This window comes from Aspergillus brunneoviolaceus, assembly GCF_003184695.1.
Source record: "Aspergillus brunneoviolaceus CBS 621.78 unplaced genomic scaffold BO95scaffold_71, whole genome shotgun sequence".
In the NCBI taxonomy this organism is placed as follows: Eukaryota; Fungi; Ascomycota; class Eurotiomycetes; order Eurotiales; family Aspergillaceae; genus Aspergillus; species Aspergillus brunneoviolaceus.
The window spans coordinates 18,735-40,445 of record NW_020290801.1 but is presented as its reverse complement, the minus strand read 5'-3'; the positions used below and the strand labels follow the sequence as shown (position 1 = coordinate 40,445).

The 21,711-nt window shown below is 51.8% G+C and overlaps 3 protein-coding genes across 3 annotated transcripts; 2 read left to right on the top strand and 1 right to left on the bottom strand.

The window, feature by feature from the left end:
• The first annotated feature begins 885 nt into the window (after positions 1 to 885).
• On the top strand, positions 886 to 2,703 carry BO95DRAFT_446402 (TauD/TfdA dioxygenase family protein). The gene is made up of 5 exons (XM_025587370.1): positions 886 to 1,391; positions 1,443 to 1,537; positions 1,590 to 2,031; positions 2,112 to 2,215; positions 2,277 to 2,703. Exons 1-5 carry the CDS (start codon positions 1,169 to 1,171, stop codon positions 2,478 to 2,480), a joined length of 1,068 nt encoding a protein of 355 aa, XP_025438478.1. The 5' UTR covers positions 886 to 1,168; the 3' UTR covers positions 2,481 to 2,703.
• BO95DRAFT_397124 (putative pyridine nucleotide-disulfide oxidoreductase AMID-like) lies at positions 2,704 to 4,501 on the bottom strand. The gene is made up of 5 exons (XM_025583767.1): positions 4,185 to 4,501; positions 3,778 to 4,119; positions 3,363 to 3,720; positions 3,003 to 3,310; positions 2,704 to 2,946 (listed from the first exon to the last, which is right to left on the bottom strand). Exons 1-5 carry the CDS (start codon positions 4,390 to 4,392, stop codon positions 2,903 to 2,905), a joined length of 1,260 nt encoding a protein of 419 aa, XP_025438477.1. The 5' UTR covers positions 4,393 to 4,501; the 3' UTR covers positions 2,704 to 2,902.
• A 2,083-nt stretch (positions 4,502 to 6,584) lies between these two features.
• sidC (nonribosomal siderophore peptide synthase SidC) lies at positions 6,585 to 20,996 on the top strand. Its single transcript, XM_025583766.1, has 2 exons — positions 6,585 to 7,031; positions 7,092 to 20,996. Exons 1-2 carry the CDS (start codon positions 6,603 to 6,605, stop codon positions 20,850 to 20,852), a joined length of 14,190 nt encoding a protein of 4,729 aa, XP_025438476.1. The 5' UTR covers positions 6,585 to 6,602; the 3' UTR covers positions 20,853 to 20,996.
• The last annotated feature ends 715 nt before the right edge of the window (positions 20,997 to 21,711 follow it).

The following is a 21,711-nucleotide window of genomic DNA, read 5'->3' as shown; positions in this document are numbered from 1 at the left end:
TCCATAACCAAGGACTTATATACCATCGAAGTTCGTGGCGTTGGATAAAGGATAATTAATTCTCTGATGTCGTTATTCGCAATGGCCATCGACAACGGGCCTTTGCTTGAGCCAACCACAGACATGGCGTTATTGTTACAGCCGTGTGTATGCATGCCCTGAATCCAGAATCGGACTAAGAGAATTGCACAAAACGGATCGCCGAGCACATCATCGCCGCCAGGGAGCCCCAGGCGGTGCGCTAGCCAATTTTCTCGCGGAAAACCAAAGCTTTTCGCCAATAGCCTCTTTCTCCGTCTGATTCCGAGGGCAAGAAGAACAGAGCTGGGCTGAAGAAATTGAAATAAATAAATGAATGAATGTTAAAACGGTGTACATTTGTTGAGGCGAACGGTTGAACCCCACAGTTCACGGTGGTCGGTTGAAGAGGTTCTTGGGCGTAGGTTTCCCCGGATATTCCTTTGCTTGTACGGTAAGTTGTTAACGCACTGTCACCGTAGCCATTCCCAATTGTTATCTGAGCGTGGTCTGCCATGCTCCCCAGGTTTCGGAGCATTGCTGTTTGTAGATGAAGCACATGCACACCATTTCGAACGGCGGACTCCGTTGACAGCTTCTATTCGCTGATGATGGTGGTGGTGTTTGGCGAGACTAAGAAATGCCAGAACACGGACCAAAAAGCCCTCCGAGAATTTCGCCGACGCCCCGCCGACAGCCATCCCGTTGGCCGCTGATTGGCATCACCCAGAGGCAAACCAATCGGGCATGATTAATGCGGGGAAACATGAGGGCGATGGGCCCACAAGGGACTTGACTCGTAGGTGCACTATGTGGCCCTGGAACCGTACGGAATATGCGACGAGGAGACTCCGCGGAAGATAACTAGCCAGTGCCTGTAAGGGAGGGTTCGCGTCGCGAGGTTGACGGGTTGTCGCCATTCGCACTGCATGACCCGTAGCCCTCCACCACGGTGGGGACGAGTCGTTGACAACATACCACTGCGATCGCTGCTGCAGAGTCGACGTAGACGTATTTCGTCGGCTATCGTAGCTCATATAAAGAGTCGGGAAGCTTATCAGATCCCTTCATCAGTTCTGCCACAAGTACAGTCCTGTTTTGTGTGCCCATTCACCTCACACCAGCCTCTGTAACAGCCAGAACCGTCATCATGCCTGCTGTCGTTGAGAACGCTCCGGCTTCGACCATCAGAGGAGGCCATGAGCAGTCCCGACCGCGCATCTCCGAGCCACTACAGTATTCCGGGTCTCTGGACTCGTATGCCCGGCAAGACCTGACGCCGGTCATTGGTCGCGAGTACAAAGGTCTTCAGGTGGCAGAGATCTTGAAGTCGGAGCAATGCGATCAGATCATCAAAGATCTCGCAGTAATAAGTATGACATGATTTCCGAAAGTTTTGAACACGCTGATGCTGACGGGAACAGTCTCAAGCCGAGGGGTTGTATTCCTGCGTGATCAAGACGTGACACCGCAGCAGATGCGCGAGTTCGGAGAGAAGCTGACACATCTGGCCGGATGCGTAAGTACAAGATGTACCTCCCAAAAACACCTGACTGACCGCCCCATCACAGCCCGAGTCATCCGGGCTGCACATCCACCCCCTGACAGAAGAAGGCAGCGAGCTAGGCGATCAGATCAGCGTGATCAGCAGCGAGAAGCAGAAGAAGGGCGGCGGCCTCACGCACCAACTCAGCGACACGAGCCGCTTCGCCTCCGTGGGCTGGCACAGCGACATCAGCTTCGAGCCCGTCCCCTCCGACTACGCCATGCTGAAGATCCACACGCTCCCAGAGACGGGCGGCGACACCCTCTGGGCGTCGGGCTATGAGATCTACGATCGCCTGTCGCCCGCCATGGCGGAGATGCTGGAGGGGCTGACGGCGACGCACGACGCGACCTTCTTCCACGACGAGGCGCGGCGGCTGGGCAATCCGTTGCGGAAGGGAATTCGAGGCTCGCCCCTCAACCAGGGCGAAGCGCTGACCGCCGTCCATCCTGTCATTCGCACGAATCGTAGGTGCCCTTCCATCAGTTTCCCCTGGGTATCTGTTTTTCAAGTTCTGTGATCTCGACTTCTAACTTTGCGTCTATAGCTGTCACTGGCTGGAAGTCCGTGTATGTGAACAAAGGCTTCACGAAGCGCATCAACGGGGTCACCAAGGATGAATCCGACGTTTTGCTCGCCTATCTGTTCAATGTGAGTGTGGCCGACAAACAACTTCAAATGTGGGCAGGTTGACTGACTGGTTCGTTCCTAGCTCATTACCCAAAACCACGACGCGCAGGTTCGCTTCCGGTGGAATAAGAATGATTTGGCCGTTTGGGATAACCGATCGACCTGGCACTGTGCCACGTACGACTACGCCGAGGCTCGGGCTGGCGACCGGGTCTGCAGTCTGGGTGAAGCGCCCTATCTCGATACTCGCTCGAGGTCGAGGAAGCAGGCCTTGGGGGAGGCTTGATGCGGTGGGCTGCGGTGTCCATCGGTAACGCTATAATGAATAATAAATATATCAATATAATCTTCAGAGACGTTTTAGGCTTCAGGGCTCGGAGTCTTTGTTGCAGAGAAGTGGCGCATCTACGGACGTATTGCCCAGGGCTGAGGGAAATAGGTTAAACTCCACATTGATTTTGAAATGTAAATAGAGGCTTCCAGAGCCTACTCATAGATACAATATCTATCCAGCTATTGAAGATCACAGATATCCAAGTTCAGATCATCTCCCACATGCTTGCTTATATGATTAGTGCTTAAATAGCACTCCATGGTAGTGACCCTATAGTCGTTTTCCTCAAGTCGATTACCCAGTCACCGTCTTGCAACCACATACCTGACAAATACCTGCTTTGTCAGGGGCATAATGGGGAATCCAAGACAAGTCTAAGCCTGGCAAGGCTCACCCAGCTTCATGTAATTCCAGCAGACTGTATAGCATTAGCATGCGGAAAGTAAAACTGGCAGGGTCTGAGAGAGCACTTACTGCTGAAGCCCATGTCGTCACCAAACATGGTAGCGTAGGTTTTCGCACCGTCCTGCAGCCCACCCTCCGAGTCATATGCCACAGCGTTCTTGCCCAGAGCGATAGCCATGACGGCCGGGTGCGGCTGCAGGTTGACGAACTCAGGCTTAGTGCTCAAAGCCTGAGCCATCATGCGCTGATGGACATTGGTCGCTGCGTAATGACCCTTGTGCATGGCAGCGCCACAGCGTTTGATCCCCGACCACGAAACGATATCACCCACAGCGAAGTGGTCATCTGCGTTGGGAACATTGTCCGGAAATTGCAGACTGGGCGGCAGTCAGTTGAGGCTCCGTGGGACACAGGAGAAGAGGGACTTACGAGGGTCTGATCTTGACGAGTCCCTCCTCGTTCAACGCCTCTTTAGGCAGATAGGTGGAAGTGGCGACACTCTTCGAAACGGCGTTCATCACATGGCCAGCCGTGAGCTTGGTGCCGTCGGAGAGAGTAAGCTGCCAGACGCGGCGTCCTCCCTCTGTCTCAACGGCAGTGGTGTCGACAACGCGTTGTCCGAGGATGACTGTGACCTCCTGCTCGCGGAGGATAGTACAGATGCGCTCTTTGAACGCATCGGGTAGAGGCTCGGCAGAAAGGAGGTGGTCACGGGAATGGATCAGGGTGATCTTCTGGTTGGGGTAAAGATCTTTCAACTCGGCGGCCATTTCAGCACCGACGGCACCTGCAGGTCATTAGCTATCAGTAATACGCAAACGTGGGGGTATGCGAGAATATTTACCACCTCCAATCACCACGACGCCTTCCTTCGCGTTCTGGATGGCCTCAACATTCTTCCTTGTCTCTTCCAGGAACTCTCGACGCTCCAGGGACTGTGGCACTGTCGGAAAAGCGCGGCGTAGACCAGATGCAGCGATCAAAAAGTCGTACTTTTCTTCCCTCGATCGCCTCGTCTGGCTATCAAGGATCTGAGCCACCTTCCGCTGGCAGTCCACCGAGTGGACACTTCCTTGGATCCATTTGATGTCTGGAGTCTTCAAGGCAGGAATGTCCACGAATCTATTCCAGGTCTTTGAGGCGTATTTCTCCGAGGCGAGTGCCTTGGGGGAGCCGATGAGGTGATCTGGAGTCATTTTTGGGATTAGTGGCTGTATGTTATAATACGGAATCAGCGGGAAGACTACTGACAGTATCCATCCCTCTCGTCCACCAATGTGATCTGGATGGGTATGCGATGTTGAGGGGGCTGTGCATTGGGCGTGAAGTTGAAACGAGCGAGACGGCCACGGCAAAGATCGATCAGCGTCATGGCTGACGCCAATCCACCGTAGGAGCCACCAACGATCAGAACGCGGAACTCGCGCGCAAGCGAGACAAGGCCCTCATTGGACGGCATTGTGAGAGTGTCGTGCTTGTAGCTTTTGAAGATCTATTATTCTGATCGGAGATAAGAGAGGAAAGGGAGAGGAGAGAGCCAATGTTGAAGAAATGGGCGGAGTAAGTAGAGACGGAAGTTGAGTGAAAAAAAAGTAGCCCGGAGCAAAGGGGGCGCAGGCCATTCTTAAGAGTAACGCCATGATAACAAGAGTGTAACCAGTGACTTGTCAACCGAGACCGGGGGACAGATGCCCAGAGTCTGTGGATCCGATGGGGACATCTGTCACCAAAACACAAACGTTCCCTTGCTGTATCGGAGGTGCCTGGACTAGACCGAAATGTTGTCTCGGGGATTTCGGCGGAGACCGAGCGAGAACTCTTTACCAAAAACGAATATGGGAAATTGCGAAGTGATGTCGATCTCATATAGTGAGGAGCTTCGGACTCAATATTCTGAAATGAACATTCCAGTGACACAGGCTCGATCGAAATCGGATGACTACGGATACCAAGTTACAAGAAGCCGGATGGTTGTTTTCCGTATCTTTGATCCATCTTATCAGATTGGCGCCAAGTGGCGCAACCGGGTCCTGGCTGTATCTCGCCCAATCACTGGTCGCCGGAGCACCCAGAATGCGAGAGACTCATTTGAACCTGTGACCAATGTGGAATTGAAATCGCACATTTGACAAATTCATTCCGAGACACGGCCAATCAATCCTCTAAGCAGTTGGTTAAGTGGATCCCACACTCACAAAGGCACAAACCTCTCTGATTCCGGTTCCGTTTATCTGATCCGTCCCTCACCGGTCGGGAGTGAGGGGTTTTCTGACTGCTCATCAACTGCACAATTCCTACCACTTCCGAGTGCCAACGTAAGGCTGGTGTCATACCTCCTACAAAGCACCCTTATACCAGTTCTGCCCAGAGGGTTGTGGGGTTAATAAACGATTTAATGGATTGTGCCCTACATTGCAAGATCGAAGTACCATGCCAGTGAATATATATTGACTACAGACCACGGTACATGTGTCTTTTTGCGGAGCCATTCAATTGCAAATCGATGCTACACAACCCTCATCGCTCAAGTGTAAGGAAGCATAGACTACTAATCTTAGCGTTTACCGATTCAAGGATCCATACTTCAGATATAATTACAAGCACAAGCTTTTATTGAGAAGATTTATGACGAAGGGGAGTAACTTGAAGACTGCGGGGGATCTTCTAATTTTAGTGCTATCTATCCTTAGTTCTAACAGAATATTACAGTAAGCCACACTCAGCATGTTACCTTTTCAGTCAGTACAAGGATTTCTAACAGACTTTTCGCCTATACTGATTAGTCAAAGAGACCCGCTTGAACCATTGGATTACAGGTGTGGTAAACGGGCATAATCATAGATTTGAAGACAAAGATCATGCTTTAAACAACATCAAGAGCCTAAAGCTTTCCACGTAACTGGCGTTGCAAGATTTCGCAACTCATACTCGCGTCAGAAATGCAACAACACTCGGACAGTCGGACAGCCCAGCATGCAGAATCTTATCAGATGATCTAATCAGATAAGCATTGTGCCGAGGATCGGAGAAACCTCAGGCCGAAGCGGAAGGCTGGCCGGGCGGTTGTTGGCCTTAACGGTGGCCTGAGGCCGAGGCCCGTGGCGCGATGCGCGCGTCTGCCACGGAGCCTTACCGGGATCAGGGAAGAGTGAGAAAAATCATGCGCTCAAACCCTCGAGCTCATCTAGCACCATCTACCAATCTGCTTACTTCGAAATAATCACTCTCGAATTCGGTTGCAACAGATTGGATAATCCTGAAATCTTGTCCCCCCACTTTCACTTCACAACCTTTTGGAAAATGTGATCAATGCCCAATGGCTTCGCGTGGCACCCGTCTGGATCCACTGCAAGTCATGCTGACCAGACACCATCCATGCATATCCTTGGAAGTTCCTGCGTGAGCAAAGTACGTACCGTGCAGCAATAGTAAATTATAACTACCTTTTGCTGTGGCCCCCTGTGATCCATAACCATCATTTTTCACCATCTCAAGAGTTATCTCTCCTGCTGTCGAGCAAAGTCGGCGTCGCGGTCATCCTCTGTAGGTGCGTGACTTGTACCCCGCTTCGGACATTTCAAATCAATGGCAACCGCCCTTCCGCAAGATGAGGGGCACAACGCCTCATTGACACCAACCTCTGCAACACACAATGCCCTTGATTCAGCCATGACTCTTGTTTCTATCCCAACTACCAAGCTTCCTGCTCTGGACACAGTCGATCAGTACATAGTCGACGATTTTTCGCAGAGTTCAGTAGTCCTGAGCCCCCGCATCGAGCTTGCTTGCGATACCAATCTCCAAGCTGTTGCAAGTGACCTCGTTCAAGGATACGCTCGCTTTGTCTCGAGCTTCACAGGTCTGGAAGAGATCGCATTCCTTGTCGCCCGTCCTGCAACCACCATCTCTGGTCCAGAGAAAGAGCGCGGTGTGGTCTGTGCTTCTGTACTTCGGGAAGCCGATGGCCAGCACTGCACCATCAAAGAGGTGGACGAACAGTATCACAATGCTGATGAAGTCCACTTCTGTCTGGCTTTGGGATTCTGCGAAGAAACTGAAAATGGCGAGCAAAATCCCCTTTTCAAGGGTACTGCAAGCGTGGGTTCCCCGTGACTTCTCTTTGACTGTCGCCACAGCGTCTTACTGATCGACCGGCAGAATTTGACGCTATACGTGGGGCCTTCCACCACCGCTACTAGCATCCAGATCTGCTTTAGCTATCCCGACCGACTGATCCCCGTCGTTGCAGTGGATCCGATGCTCAGGACCATTGCCGCTCACTTGGCGGATTCGTCTTCGTCATTGGCCTTCGAGGCCTCCCTCCCCGAGCTTTCTGTTATGAATTTCCCTCCATCTATGATACCCCCTTCACGACGCCATGACTGGAATGACTTGACTGACTCTACGATACCCCAACAACATCTTCTCCACGCTGCGTTCGAGGGCTGGGCCCGGACAAAGCCTGATGCCATAGCCCTCGATTTCGTTCATTCTTTGCCTTCTGCAATTTGTTCTGCAAAGCACAGCATTCTCACTTATTCTGACCTCGATCAAGCAGCCACTAATCTAGCTGTACATATCAGGGGCCTGCTGGCGGCCCGCGATGCTGCTGATTGTGGGCGGATTATCCCGGTGTACATGACGACATCGCCCGAACTGTACATCTCATACCTTGGCATATTGAAAGCCGGGTTTGCATTTTCGCCTATTCCACAGGATGCTCCTGTGGATAGGATTCGTGAAATTCTTCAGGACATAGACTGTCCTATCATTCTGGGTAATATACCCGAGCCATCTTCGGGGCCTTGGTCTACTGATGAGCGTGGTGAAGATGAGCGCATGCCCGTATGGGTCAACGTAAAGGACGTTTCCAGATGGGAGGAGCTGATAAATCGTGCTCAACCCTCGCAAGCTGAGAGTGTCCTTGAGAAAGTGGATATCCAGGATGACCAAATCGCTTATCTTCTCTTTACCAGTGGCTCCACTGGGAAGCCGAAAGGTGTGCAAGTAAGCCATCTTGCAGTCACCTGCTCAATAGAGTCCCATGCTACGGCTATTCCGCTCCCTGGTGATTTTGAAGGCGACTTCCGCTGGTTTCAATTTGCCTCTCCCACGTTCGACCCGTCCCTCATGGAGATTTTTGTCACCTTGAGCACCGGAGCTACTCTCTGCTCCGCCGATCGGAGCCTGACATTGACTGATCTCGAAGCCACCATAAACGAAGCAAGGGCGACCATCATGATGGCTACGCCGAGCTTGGCTGCACTCTTGCGACCATCCCGGTTGAATACACTCCAATCTCTCTGGGCGATGGGCGAGAAGCTCAATAGGACAGTCATTGCAAATTTCTCAACTACATCACTCGATGAACCGCATAGAATGTTGGTGAACGCATATGGACCCACTGAGGCCGCCATCAATTGTACCTATCTGGCACCAGTTGGTCGCTCGGTTCGGGGCTCAATTATTGGCAAAGCGCTTCCGACTTGCGCGATGTTTGTCCTAGATCCCAACAATCACGAACCAAGACCAGTCGCAGCCGGTCTTGCTGGTGAGCTGGCAATAGGAGGTCCGCAAGTCAGCAAGGGATATCTGAACCGCCCGAAGGAAACTGCGAAGGCCTTTGTGAACAGCGCAAAGTTCGGGTACTTGTATCGTACCGGGGACATGGCGCGCATCGTCTGGGACGAATCCGGCTCTCCAGTGATTGAGTTTCTCGGTCGGATAACCTCAGATCAGGTGAAAATCAGCGGCCGCCGGCTTGAACTTGGCGAGATTGAGTCGGTTCTGTCTACAATCCCTGGAATGACAGAAGCTGTGGCCGTGGTACTCAAACGCGACTTCGATGTACAGGGAAGTGAGCAAATAGTGGCATGTCTCGTTGTCAACAACAGCGACGCGAGTGCTGTCGAGAAACAGACGATAGCAAATGAGGCACACTCCAAAGCGCAGCAGTACCTGTCCAATTATATGTGCCCCTCCACATATGCTTTCTTTCCTAGCCTCCCACGATCGAGCTCCGGCAAGGTTGACCGCAAAGCAATCTCGGCTCAACTTCGAGAACCAGGCAAGAGTGGTGTTCAATTGTACACCCCAGAGAAGACTGTTCTAAACACTACGAATGGTGTACATCATCAGTGGAAAATTCCGGAGGACGAGAATCTGTTGTCTGTACAACAGCTTGTGATTGAACTCATCGCTCAGACAACAGACGAGGATGTCGCTGCTGTCACGCCTGAAGCTGGTCTGTATTCCCTCGGAATTGACAGTCTCGGCGCGATGCGACTTCTGCAGCGGTTACGGGACCATGCTATCGATGGTCTGTCTGTAGGCGATGTGTTGCAGTCTCCGACACCGGAAGCTCTGGTTTCACTCGTCTTCCAGCGTCGTCAGATGGCGAAGGCAGATACCGATGAAATCCACGACCCGCTCCATCAGAAGCTTCAGGAATTCAGTCAACGAAATGCACTCATATGTGCAGAAAGACTAGACTTAATGCAGAGTCAAGTTGCGAGAGTTCTTCCGACAACAGCAACGCAATCAGGCATGCTAACCAGTTTTCTGCGTAGTTCATCTGATAAGACATCTGCAGCTCGCTCGTACATCTACCATACTGTCCTGCGGCTTGAACCTGACGTCGACCTTCCCAAGATCCAGAAGGCTTGGGATACGGTTCTTGCCAGCTATGATTCTTTTCGCACAGTATTTTGTTGGGTTGACGATGATATGGCGCCATTTGCCCAATGCATTCTTGCTCCTGAAGCAGTGCCTCACGCTGATTGGGCTGTCTATCAAGTAACCGAGACTGTCTCGAACGAGGCGGCTCTTCAAACTGCACTCCGCGATGCGGAGGAGGCCATTGATCTTGGCAAACCACCTTTTAGGTTGTCTCTGGTCAGTAGTCACACAGAGAGCCAGATTGTTCTGAGCATGTTCCACGGAATCTTCGACGGTGGCTCACTGCAGCTCTTGCTTGAAGATGTAACTTCTATCTACTATGGCAAGCCAGGCAAGCAACGAACTTCTATTGAGCATGTTGTGAAGCATCACTTTCAATCAGATCAGGCCGCAACCTCCGATTTCTGGAACAGGCATTTAGCACAACACTCTTCTGTTCCGTTCCCATCCTTGACCTCATACCGACCATCTACAGTCAAAACCACCGGCTGCGCGGAGATTACAGCCAATATCCGTCATGATACCCTCAAGAAGAGATCCAAAGTTATTGGATCAAGTCCTCTTTCCGTACTTCAGGCAGCCTGGGGATCAATCTTGTTAGCTTACAGTGGTACGCCTGATCGGGATGTTGTGATGGGCAGCGTTATCTCAGGCCGACTTGACGTTGTCTCGGAAACCTGCATTGGCCCGACATTCACTACTGTTCCGATCAGACTCACTCTTGAGAATTCGCAGACCAACTCAGCTGACACCTGCACAAATCGCGCCATCACCCAATGCCTAACAAAGCTCAATGCAGGCGCTCTGTCTCATCTGCAACCTGGCTTGGGATCGCTCGTTACGGCGGAAGGAAGACTTCCATACGATACACTGATAGCGTATCAAGATTTTAGCGCAGGCTCCAATGCAAGTGGTATCTGGAGCTCAATCCATCACCCGCCCATGGCGAATGACTTTACAGTCATGATTGAGGTATGGCCGTGTTCCGACTCCTCCTTGACATTCCGTGCCAGTTTCGATGAGTCCAAGCTTGATCTGAGTTCGGCAAAGATGATGCTAGGACAGATGTCTGACATCGTCGAATTCATCCTCAATGAGCCAGAAGGGAGATTCCTCGACGGCCCGATGAAGACCAATTGTAATTCGAAATCATGCTTCAATCCGCAATCTAGGATTATCGAGGAGGCAGAAAAAGGATCTCTCCTACAATCGCAGTTTGAGGACCACGCACAATCACACCCTGAAGACCCTGCTTTGATTTTCAAGCATAATCTGGATGATGAAAATGACGTGCGGAATATCACCTGGTCTTACGGGAAGCTCAACGACATAGCCCAAAGACTTGCAGTGCATCTTACCCGAATCAATGGTGAGCTTAACAACCGTCCGATTCCAATCTGCATCGAGAAGAGCCCTGCCATGTACGTTGCGATCCTCGGTATTCTCAAGGCTGGAGGCGCCTGGTGTCCAATCGACACCATGTCTCCCGCACAGCGCCGTCACGACTTGATCGCCCGAACTTCATCAGGCATTTTACTGGTTTCTGACCTCGATGGACCCCAGCCAGACGGCTCGATTCCTGCCGGGGTACAGATCATAGATGTGAATAGGTTCGTTGATGAGACATCAGCTGAAACGAATGGAGCGAATTCCACCATTGTCGGATCTCCAGCCAACTCCAACGATATGGCGTATTTGATCTGGACCAGTGGAACAACAGGCGCACCCAAAGGTGTGCCGATCAAACACTCGTCTGCTGTGTCTAGCATGAGAACGCTTCAGAAAGATATTCCTACGGATGTGCCGGAGGGTGTAAGATGCTTGCAATTCTCGTCTTACACTTTCGATGTATCAATTCAGGATATCTTTTATACCTGGGGTGTTGGTGGCGTTCTCATTTCTGCTACGAGAGATATCATGCTTGGCTCGTTTTCAAGGCTCGCCAATGTCACCAAAGCAACGCATGCGCATCTGACCCCTGCTTTCTCAGCTGGAGTACCTCGGAAGAGCTGTGAGACATTACAGGTCATTACCATGATTGGCGAAAAGCTGACACAGTCCGTGGCTGATGACTGGGGTACCAATATGAGGGCTTTTAACACATACGGACCAGCCGAGGTTACAGTCGTCTCGACCATCAGAGAGTTCGGCAATGAACATAAGAATGTCAAAAGCGCGAACATTGGTTGGCCCATGGAGACTGTCTCGGTCTTCGTGACCAAGGGTCAGCGCCTGGTCATGAAGAATGCCATCGGAGAACTGGCACTTGGCGGTCCACAGCTCTCGCCTGGCTATCTGAATCAGGACGATGTCACGAAAGCGAAGTACGTATGGAACGAAGAAGCTCAACAAATCGTCTACTATACTGGTGACCTCGTTCGAATGCTTGCCGATGGCTCTCTTGAGTACATCAACCGCGTCGATGATCTAGTCAAGCTGGGCGGTATTCGGGTGGAGCTGAGTGAGATAAGCTTCTCCCTGCGAGAATGTCATGAACTTGTTGAGAGCATTGAGACCCTTGTTCTCGGTCGTCCGGACAGGCCAAATAGTGTGGTGGTCGCCTTTCTCTCCGCGCCGAAAGCTGCAGCCATGGAAGAGCAGAATCAAACGGTATTATCGGGACAATCCGCGGTCGAAATAGCTCGAGCTGCCAGCGAACAAGCTCTGCGTGTTCTGCCCGATCATATGATACCTTCTGTCTTCCTTGTGGTGTCTCATATTCCGAAAACTCCTTCAGCCAAGACTGATCGCAGGGCACTACAAGCTGCCTATGCATCGGTTGACATCGATGGCTGGGAATCTGAAACAAGCTTGGCCAATGGTTCGCTGGGTACTGTCGATGATTCCGTTGACGCATCCGTTGCTGCCCACATAGTTGAGACAATTTCTTCGTTGGCCGGCATATCAACCTCACTTGTCTCCAAGTCCAGCCGGCTCGGTAGCCTCGGCATCGATTCGATTCGCGCAATTCGGGTGGCCTCTAGACTAAAAGAAGCCGGCCATCAAATTTCGGTCGTTGACGTTCTCAATTGCGTGACTGTCCAGGATTTGATGCTGCTAGTTTCTGACGCAAGTCAAGGTACTCCAGCCGAATTCTCCGAATCGTTCGACGTGAGCGATTTCAATGAAACATGGCATAGTGCCGCTGCGAATCACATTGGAGAAAGCTTTAGGATCCTCAAAGCATCTCCATTACAGGAAAGTTTGCTTAGTGAGACAATGGGCACTTACTCCATGTATTGGAGCAATCACTTCTTTCTCTTGGACGACATGGTGGACCTCCCAAGGTTGAAGCAAGCTTGGCTCGCTACGTGCCAACGCACCGAAGCTTTGAGGACTGGATTTATTCCTGTCGCTGAAATTGGAAAGTCAGGCTCCAATACGGCCGATTACCAAGATTCATCCATATTGCAGATTGTCTACCAACTTCCAGACCCCAACTGGAAGGTTCTGCAATGCCCTGAATCTGATATGGCGGAGCTTCGTGACAAAAGATTGCATGATATCATGTCCACGCATCAGAAGGCCTACTTCAGACATCCACCGTGGGCTGTCACCATATTTGATACCGGCGCCGAGCGTATTATGATGTTCACAGTCCATCACTCTATACATGACGAGCCTTCACTTGGTCTCATGTTAGATGACGTGCGATGTGCTTATACTTACAAACCGCCCTTGCGGGTACAGCTGATTGATGCCTTCGCACTCATCCTTCCAACCGACAAGAGGATCAAGAAGACTAGCCAATTCTGGGAATCGCAGCTGAAGAACTTTTCTGACCAAGATGCTCCTGTTTGGCCCGATCTTACTGGCAAGAGAATGCAACCGGGTGAGGTCCCAGTTTACGAGTTGATTTCAGAAGGGCTTCCCTTGACCGAGCCGAGCGCCAAGCTGCAGGCAACTGCAGTAGAACTGGGACTGTCGTCAATCGCGTCCATCATTCGCGCAGCGTGGTGTTATGTATCATTGAGCTACCTTGGAGTTCCAGCAGCCGTGTTTGCTGAGACGCTCTCTGATCGTGTTCTACACCCCGACCTCGAGAACAGCATTGGACCCTTGATATCCGTCGTACCCGTTCCATTCCACCCTAATGAAAGCGTTCGGGAGATACTTGTCAATCAGCATCAAGTCTCTGTTCAGTCCTGGAAGTACCGTCATATTCGTGCTCGCGAGGTTCGAAAGTTGTTGAACCGCCAGAGAGGCGAGGCGCTATACCCTGCGGTATTCAATTTCCACATTGCCACCGATGACTCTATTGAGCACATAGAGCCAAGCATCTGGCATGAATTGGATGATGAGGTGGGCCTACACGTCGAACACCCTATGGCGTTTAATGTTTTCCAGCGCTCCGACGGTACGATTCATATAGAAGCTTCTTCAGACAACAGGATAATGTCACGAGCCCAGCTGTCGGTCTTTGTCCGCCAAGTTGATGGACTGGTGAGTTCAATGCTCTCATCGATTGACGAGTCTTTCGGAAGTCTGGTCAACCATCTCTCGAAAAGTCTGCGGTCGATTTCGGATCAGCCGGTTAGTGAAGAAGTGGCAAACTCAGTGCAGCTAAGCCCAACGCATTGGCTTGAGGTCCATGCTGCAAGGAATCCTGAATTTGTTGCCGTTGAGGTTGCCAGTAGCATAGCAGAGTCCGGGATCGAGAAGGAGACAATGGCCTATGGTACATTGAATGCCGAGGCGAATCGAGTGGCTGCCTACATCGCCTCACTAGGTCACAAGAACAGAATGATCGCGGTTTGCTCCGAGCGAGATTTGATCTCGTACCCTATCATCATTGGCATCTTCAAGTCGGGAAACACTTATCTCCCGATTGACGACGGACTCCCGGCTGATCGAAAAGCTTTCCTGATCGAGGATGGCAATTGCCCGCTCGTCTTCACCGAGAAACCATTTGCTGCATCCTTCGGAAATGTGCCGAAGACCTGCCAGATAACGTGCTTTGATAATCCTCAGTTCTCTGAGTCATTGACAGGGATGCCAACCGAGGACAAGGACTACATGTCTGAACCCGATGATCTAGCCTACCTACTGTATACCTCTGGGTCGACAGGCAAACCCAAAGGCGTCATGGTGACCAGAGGCAATCTTTCGTCATTCATCGAGTCCTTTTCTGAATTCACCTGCCGACGTGCCCCAGTCACTTTGGAGCTTGCGGGAAAGGGCAGATATCTCGCTCAAGCCAGCCGTGCCTTTGATCCTCACCTTCTGGAGATGTTCTTCCCATGGAGACATGGCATGGCGACTGTGACAGCTCCCAGAGCTATGATTCTCAATGATCTCGGATTGACGATCTCCAAATGGGAGATCACGCACGCCAGCCTTGTTCCATCCTTGGTGGATCAGTCGAATATCGTCCCTGCGCAATGCCCCAGTCTGAAGTACATGACTGTTGGCGGCGAAAAGATATCGCAGAAAGTTTTGGATACATGGGCTTCGGCACCAGGATTTGCTCTTGTGAATGCATACGGTCCTACCGAGGCAACAATCGGCTGCACTTTCGCTCCAGTGGGCAAAGAGACGAATCTACGTAACATTGGGCCTCCACTAAGTGCTTGTGTCGGTCACGTTCTCATGCCTGGCACACTCACATACGCTCTCAGAGGCCAAACAGGAGAACTTTGTTTCACGGGTGACCTTGTTGCAAAAGGCTATCTCAACAGGCCTGATGCAACTGGGTTTGTAACCGGGCCAAACGGGGAGAAGATGTATCGTACTGGCGATATTGGACGCTTGATGCCAGATGACTCGGTTGAATACCTTGGCCGCGGCGATGACCAGACTAAGATTCGTGGCCAACGACTAGAGCTTGGAGAGGTCTCCGAGGTTATTCGCTCCTCCTGTAGCCTTGACATCAGTGTTGTCACGACGGTCGCAAAACACCCTGGCCTCTCAAGGCAGCAGCTAATCTCTTTTATCGCGCGATCCAACGCCCGCAAAAGTGGGCAAGACGCAAATGTCGCATTTCTGTTCTCTGAATTCGCCACGCTCGGTAAAGAACTGCAGGATGTGTGCAAGAGAAAGTTACCGAATTACATGGTGCCTGAGCTCATTCTTCCCATCACTTACATTCCGCTGGCGCCTCTGTCCGGCAAAGCGAACATTAAGGAATTGGCTGCTCTTTTCTCTGGCCTCCCCCTTACCACTGTTTTGCAAGGTAACAATGCATCAAGCAAAGACGGCACCATTGGTAACCGTCCTTTATCTGCCGATGAGCAGGCTGTGGTGAAAGAACTCTGCGAAATTGTTGCGGCAGATTCAACATCAATTGGACCAATGACAAACATTTTTGAGATTGGCTTGGATAGTCTCAGCGCAATTGGTCTCTCAATCAAGCTCAGGGGAATTGGCTATCAGGCTACAGTGGCTCTTGTCATGAGTAACCCTTTCGTCGAGCAACTTGCACGTTTGCCTAGACGTTCCTCTTCGGCGACAGAGACTGACATCTCGACTGTTCGTCGGCGATTTGCTCAAGTCGAGTCTGAGTATAGGGAGCATCCTGTTGCAGATATTGATCCAGCTCGCGTGGCCGCTGTTCGACCTTGCTTACCCCTCCAAGAAGGTCTAGTTGCACGATCCTTGAATGTTGAAGGCCGCCACCTTTACGTCAATCACATTATCCTGAAACTTGAGCAATCTGTTGATCTGGATATGCTAAAGACTGCGTGGCAGACGGTTGCCGATGACAATGAGATTTTGAGAACTGCTTTTGCTCCCTTCGACAAGCAGATAGTGCAGGTGATACTTGCAGCTGATGCCCATCAAATCTGCTGGATGGAAGAAGAGTACGACAACTTGGACGAATGCATGAAGAGACATCAGGACAATCATGACCAGATCTCTCGAGAAATAGTCTCAAACATGACTAGATCTCCACCTGTACGATTCTCAGTTGCAAAGTCCTCTGGTACCAATGAGCCTCTTGCATTATTCATCGATATTCACCATGCACTTTACGACGGCGAGTCCTTCTTCATGTTGATGGAGGATGTTGCAGCCCGGTATGCAGGTGATGAAGTGGCCCAGAGAGGCTCACCGTCAGAATTCATCGAGCATGTATACACCCAGAATCTGGACAAAACAAGAGAGCATTGGGTTTCGTTTCTGGCGGGCTATCGCCCCACAACCTTCCGAAGAGATACCGATGCCATGGAGGATTCTGCTTCCCGAAGCAGGAAGCTCCACAACAGTCTTAGCGAACTGGAGCGGTGCTCTGCAGCCCTCCATACCACCGTGCCATCCCTACTTCAAGCAGTATTCGCGCTCCTTCTGGCGGATACTGTTGGAGCTCCCGACGTGACATACGGTTTGGTGCTGTCGGGCAGAGCCGTGTCTGTACCAGGCGCATCGTCCGTTCTACTACCGTGCATCACCACTGTCCCAGGCCGTCTTAATGCCACCGAACTTGAAACCGTTGACGAGGTAATCGAACATGTGCAAAAGTCTACAATTCGTTCTCTTGAATTCCAACACACTCCGCTGAGACACATTCAGCGATGGATCGAAGCCGACGCACCGCTGTTTGACTGCCTTTTCTCATACATCCGCACCACACCTTCCCCAAAACACTGCTTGTGGCAGGAGTTGGACAGCCACATGCCTGCAGAATACCCCTTGGCAGTTGAAGTCGAGGCGAACCATGCAACGGACATGATCCAACTACACTGCAACTTCTCGTCGCCGTTCGGATCTTCCTACGATGCGGAGGTATTTTTGGAGAAGATGGAGGCCGTGATCTCGAGTGTGGTGTCTGGCGAGGGTCTTTCTTTGGCCAATTTTAACTTATCCCGGCCCTCAACACCGGGCACACAGTCTCCCATTGTTACATGGGACAACTCCAACTGGTCCTCCATAGAAACCCAGCTTCTAGAGCACACTGCGGACTTCTGTGGACTGGCCATAGGGGACATCACGAAGGGTGCATCGTTCCTGAGTCTAGGTATCGACTCGGTCACGGCGATCCAATTCTCCCGTAGACTTCGCGATGTGGGATTGGGATTGAGCGTCTCTTCGTCCGACGTGATGCGATATCCCTGCATAGGCGCACTGGCCAAGTACATCGATGACGTTACCAGCAATGGGGTCCCAGATCAGGACACAGAAAACGTTGAAGGTGACAAAATTGACGTTGCAGTCTACGGTCAATACGCCCGCCATCTGGGCAAGGAGGATTCTATCACTGCGATGTTCGAGACTACACCTTTGCAGTCGGGAATGCTCACTCAAACCCTAGCCACCGACGGGCAGGTCTATGTCTACCCCCATCCCGTCAGGCTTGCCGATTCCGTTGACATCACTTGTCTCAAAGAGGCCCTGGTTCAGGTCATTGAGCGAAATGATATCCTGCGCACCTCATTCCACCAGATAGAAGAGCTCGGGACTTCCTGGATTGGTGCTGTCCATAGCAAACCACCACTCGAATGGACAGAGATCACCCTACCCTCTGACGCGAACGTCCTGTCAGAGATTGCGGCTATGTACTCTTTTCGGGAAGAATCGAGCTTTGAAACTCCTCCTCTCAAGAATTTCTTGGTCAGCCAACCGGAGGGGAGGGTCCTTGTGATTGTCTTGCACCATGCGCTCTATGATGGTGCTTCTATCCCGTTCTTCTTCGAAGATTTGGCGATCATTTACAATGGTGATTCGGCCCCGGAGAGACCGAACTTCTCGGAAACAGTCAAGCATATTTTGAAAGGACAAGACGAGTCGTCCAAGTTCTGGACCCAAAGATTACAGGGATATGAGATCTCTGAACTTCCCTTGCTTCCTACCTCTGAATCTGCCGACTGCGTGTACACTTCCGAGCGCTTATTGGATGCCGATCTGTCTACAGTGATTGAGGCTTGTAAAGCAATGGAGGTTACGGTTCAGAGCGTCTGTCTCTTAGCCTACGCCAAATTGCTGGCTCATCTTATGGGGAAGCGTGATGTGGTATTTGGACAAGTCCTGGCGGGGCGATCGCTGTCAGTGGCCGGGGCTGAGAAGACCCTGGGACCGCTCTTCAACACTGTCGCCCAGAGAGTCAGTTTCGAGCCAAGGTTTCTAAGCAACAAGGTAATGGCTCTTCGCCTGCAACAAATGACAACTGATGCACAGATGCACCAGAATGCGCCTTTGCGGACGGTGCAAAATTCGCTCAGACGGTCCAATGCTCTTACCTCGGCATCGTTGTTTGATACTCTTTTTGTCTTCCAGAAGAGTGCAGACTTTACCGGCAGTGTTATCAGTGAGCAGACGATCTGGACCCCGTATGAGGTTGACGACTACACCGCGCAGGCTGAGTACAAACTGAACATCGAGGTGGATCATGCAAGCCATGGCCTTGTGGTCAATGCTGCCTGCAGTGGAAAACATTTCAGCCACAATGCGCTTGACAAGCTCCTGGATGAGTATGCTGCGATCATCAGCGATATCGTCGAACACTCCACGAGGTGTGCCACAATTGTGCCCGAGGGCCTTGGTGATCTCCCCATGAAATTGTCTCGGGATGAGTCGCGGGATGATGAGGTCGAAGATTCCGCTAAGCCTGTACATGAGGACATAGTCCGATCCATACTTGCAACGGTGGCTGGTGTTACCGTGGACAATATCGAACCGGACACTAGCATCTTTAGCATCGGGCTGGACTCCCTTTCAGCCATTCGCACCGCCTCTCTTTGTCGCGCAAAGGGACTTAGAACTGGCGTTGCCGACATACTGCAAGGAAACACTCTTCGCGGTATCAGTCAACGGATTCAGCCTGTCTCTGAGGATCGCACGCAGTCACGGGGATCCCTCATTGAGAACTACGAGCAGGTCGAGGAGGGGGTCCTCCAGCGACTTAGTCTGGAGAAGAGTTCGGTCGAAGCAATCCTTCCGTGCCTCGGTGGACAGTACTATCACCTTGCCAGCTGGCTCAAGTCCGGAAGAAAGTTGTTTGAACCTGCCTGGCCGTACTTTTGCTCCGAGCGTGTTGATGCCGCACGGCTAGAGGAGGCTTGGTTTCAACTGCAGCAGAGACATCCCATACTGCGGACCTGCTTCGCAGCGACCTCTGCCACAAACGCCGTACAAGTTGTCCTGAAGCAAGCGATGCGTGACACAAGCAAGTTCAAGGTCATTGAATATCCCTGCCCTATCACGGAAGCTGCCAAGGTTCAAGCCAGGGAAGAGGCGCTGCTTCCGTCCTCCCTGTCCACGCCTTCTGTTCGTCTGCGGCTCTTGAAAGCCAGTGATCGTGATGGTATTCTCGTGCTGATCAACCACGCTGCGTACGATGCGTGGACCATGCCAATGTTTGTGACTGAGCTTGCCCAGCTTTACCGTGGTCAGGAACTCGACAGCAACCCTGACTTCCCGGCCTTCGTGGATTTCTCGCTTGGCTCTCTCCGTGAGCTCGATGAAAAGCGATACTGGTCGTCAGCTGTGGGGTCAGCCACCCCTACTCTGATCAAGAAATCCCACAGCAGCGGAGGCGAGGTGCCCGAGCAGCTATTCGTCGGTGCCTGGGAAAAGATCAAGGGCTTGTCGAAATTGGAAAGCAGCTGTCGGGCAGCAGGCATCAGCCTGCAGACGGTGGTTCTCCTCGCGGTTTCTCGCAACATCGCTCGACTCACCGGGGTGTCGTCTCCTACGATGGGCCTTTACCAGACTGGCCGTTCTGCGTCCTTCGAAAACATCGACAGATTATCCGGCCCATGTCTCAATGTGAATCCATTCCGCGTTCCCGAGGTCGCGCCAGGCGAGGACGCCTCTCCGGCTGATGCTCTTGCCGAGCAGGCACGAGCCATCCAGTCGGCCCTCGCAGAACGTGTGTCGTACGAGCAGAGCTCGCTCCGAGACGTGCTCTCGTGGTCCAGCACCCAACAAACCGGCGGCCATCTATTCAACACCTGGGTGAACCTGCTTTGGATGCAGAACGCTGTCCCGTCCGCCAATGACACCGCGCCGGACGCGAACGTAGACGAGAGCGGTGAGCTGTTCTTGCCGTTGCAGATCGGCGTCCCGACGGACTTCATCCCATCGGAGCCGCTGCCCGAGACGGCAACGTCGGTGGCGGCTTTGGACACGTCCTTCCTTCCTGACGAGAATGTGTATATCGATATCGGCCCTGATTCCAAGACTGACTCGATTGGATTTGGTGTGCGGGTTGAGGGGGCCATTCTGGATGAAGAAGAGGTGCATAGTCTGTTGACGGAGATTGCGGGTGAGATCGAGGGGGTTGCTTCGGCACTTGGTGCGGCTTGAGGTTGCATTTACATGACAGGGGTTCAGGGATGGCCGTTTTTATCTCCTGCATATACTGCCTGCTACATATTGCGCAATTTGTGATTTTGTTATCGCGTTGATAGATTATTCTTGTTGTCCTTAGAATTAGATTCCATATCATCCATGATTTTTGTCTCAGTGCTTCGCGTCTTGAGCTACGTGTACAACGTAACACGTTCACGGGCTAAGATCTCCCTGCCCATCCGAACCCAATCCCTCCAGTTATTTCCTCAGTCAAAGTCAATGATTGTAATGGACCAGTCGGTTTGACTCTGGGAGTACTCAGCCCCCGTTCCCCAGCCACAACCATCCTCCCCACATGGCCTGGGGCTTCAGACCTGCATTAGTACTGGGTCTCCCGAGCCGTGGGTTCGAGGGACAGGGTGTCTGTTTGGGGGCTTTAGATGATGGTCCGTTTGGGTTCTAATCTCTCAGTTACGTTGTACGGGATGAGTGGTGTGTTGATGGTTGATGGGAGTTGTATGATTCTGGGGAGTTCACTTGATGCCACTTGGTTGCCGATTGGTTAAGCGATCTTTTAGCCGTAAGGCCAAGGGTGATATAATAAATATGCGTGCAGTGAACGGGGTAAAGGAGGCCTGTACGGTAGGCAACTGGGACAATTACCCCCACACACTGCAGAGAATAGATCACGTACGATTCAACTAATCAACAAACAGCATCAGATCGAAGACTGCCGACATAACGAGTATGTACTCTTTACATGGTACCGCAGATCATCTACACTTGACAAACCCGCCACCACCACCACCACCACCACCACCACATTCCCTCAAATCTCCGGGTCCTCAAAGCCAATCTCCCCCTCAGATACTTC

Bases quoted from the DNA above. Each gene is read 5' to 3' on its own strand.
- sidC (XM_025583766.1), top strand. From the start codon at position 6,603: ATGACTCTTGTTTCTATCCCAACTACCAAGCTTCCTGCTCTGGACACA. The intron at 7,032-7,091 runs GTGGGTTCCCCG...ATCGACCGGCAG, and splicing joins TTTTCAAGGGTACTGCAAGC to AATTTGACGCTATACGTGGG.
- BO95DRAFT_446402 (XM_025587370.1), top strand. From the start codon at position 1,169: ATGCCTGCTGTCGTTGAGAACGCTCCGGCTTCGACCATCAGAGGAGGC. The intron at 2,032-2,111 runs GTAGGTGCCCTT...TTGCGTCTATAG, and splicing joins TCCTGTCATTCGCACGAATC to CTGTCACTGGCTGGAAGTCC. The intron at 2,216-2,276 runs GTGAGTGTGGCC...GTTCGTTCCTAG, and splicing joins TGCTCGCCTATCTGTTCAAT to CTCATTACCCAAAACCACGA.
- BO95DRAFT_397124 (XM_025583767.1), bottom strand. From the start codon at position 4,392: ATGCCGTCCAATGAGGGCCTTGTCTCGCTTGCGCGCGAGTTCCGCGTT. The intron at 4,120-4,184 runs GTCAGTAGTCTT...AAATGACTCCAG, and splicing joins GGACGAGAGGGATGGATACT to ATCACCTCATCGGCTCCCCC. The intron at 3,721-3,777 runs GTAAATATTCTC...AATGACCTGCAG, and splicing joins CGTCGTGGTGATTGGAGGTG to GTGCCGTCGGTGCTGAAATG.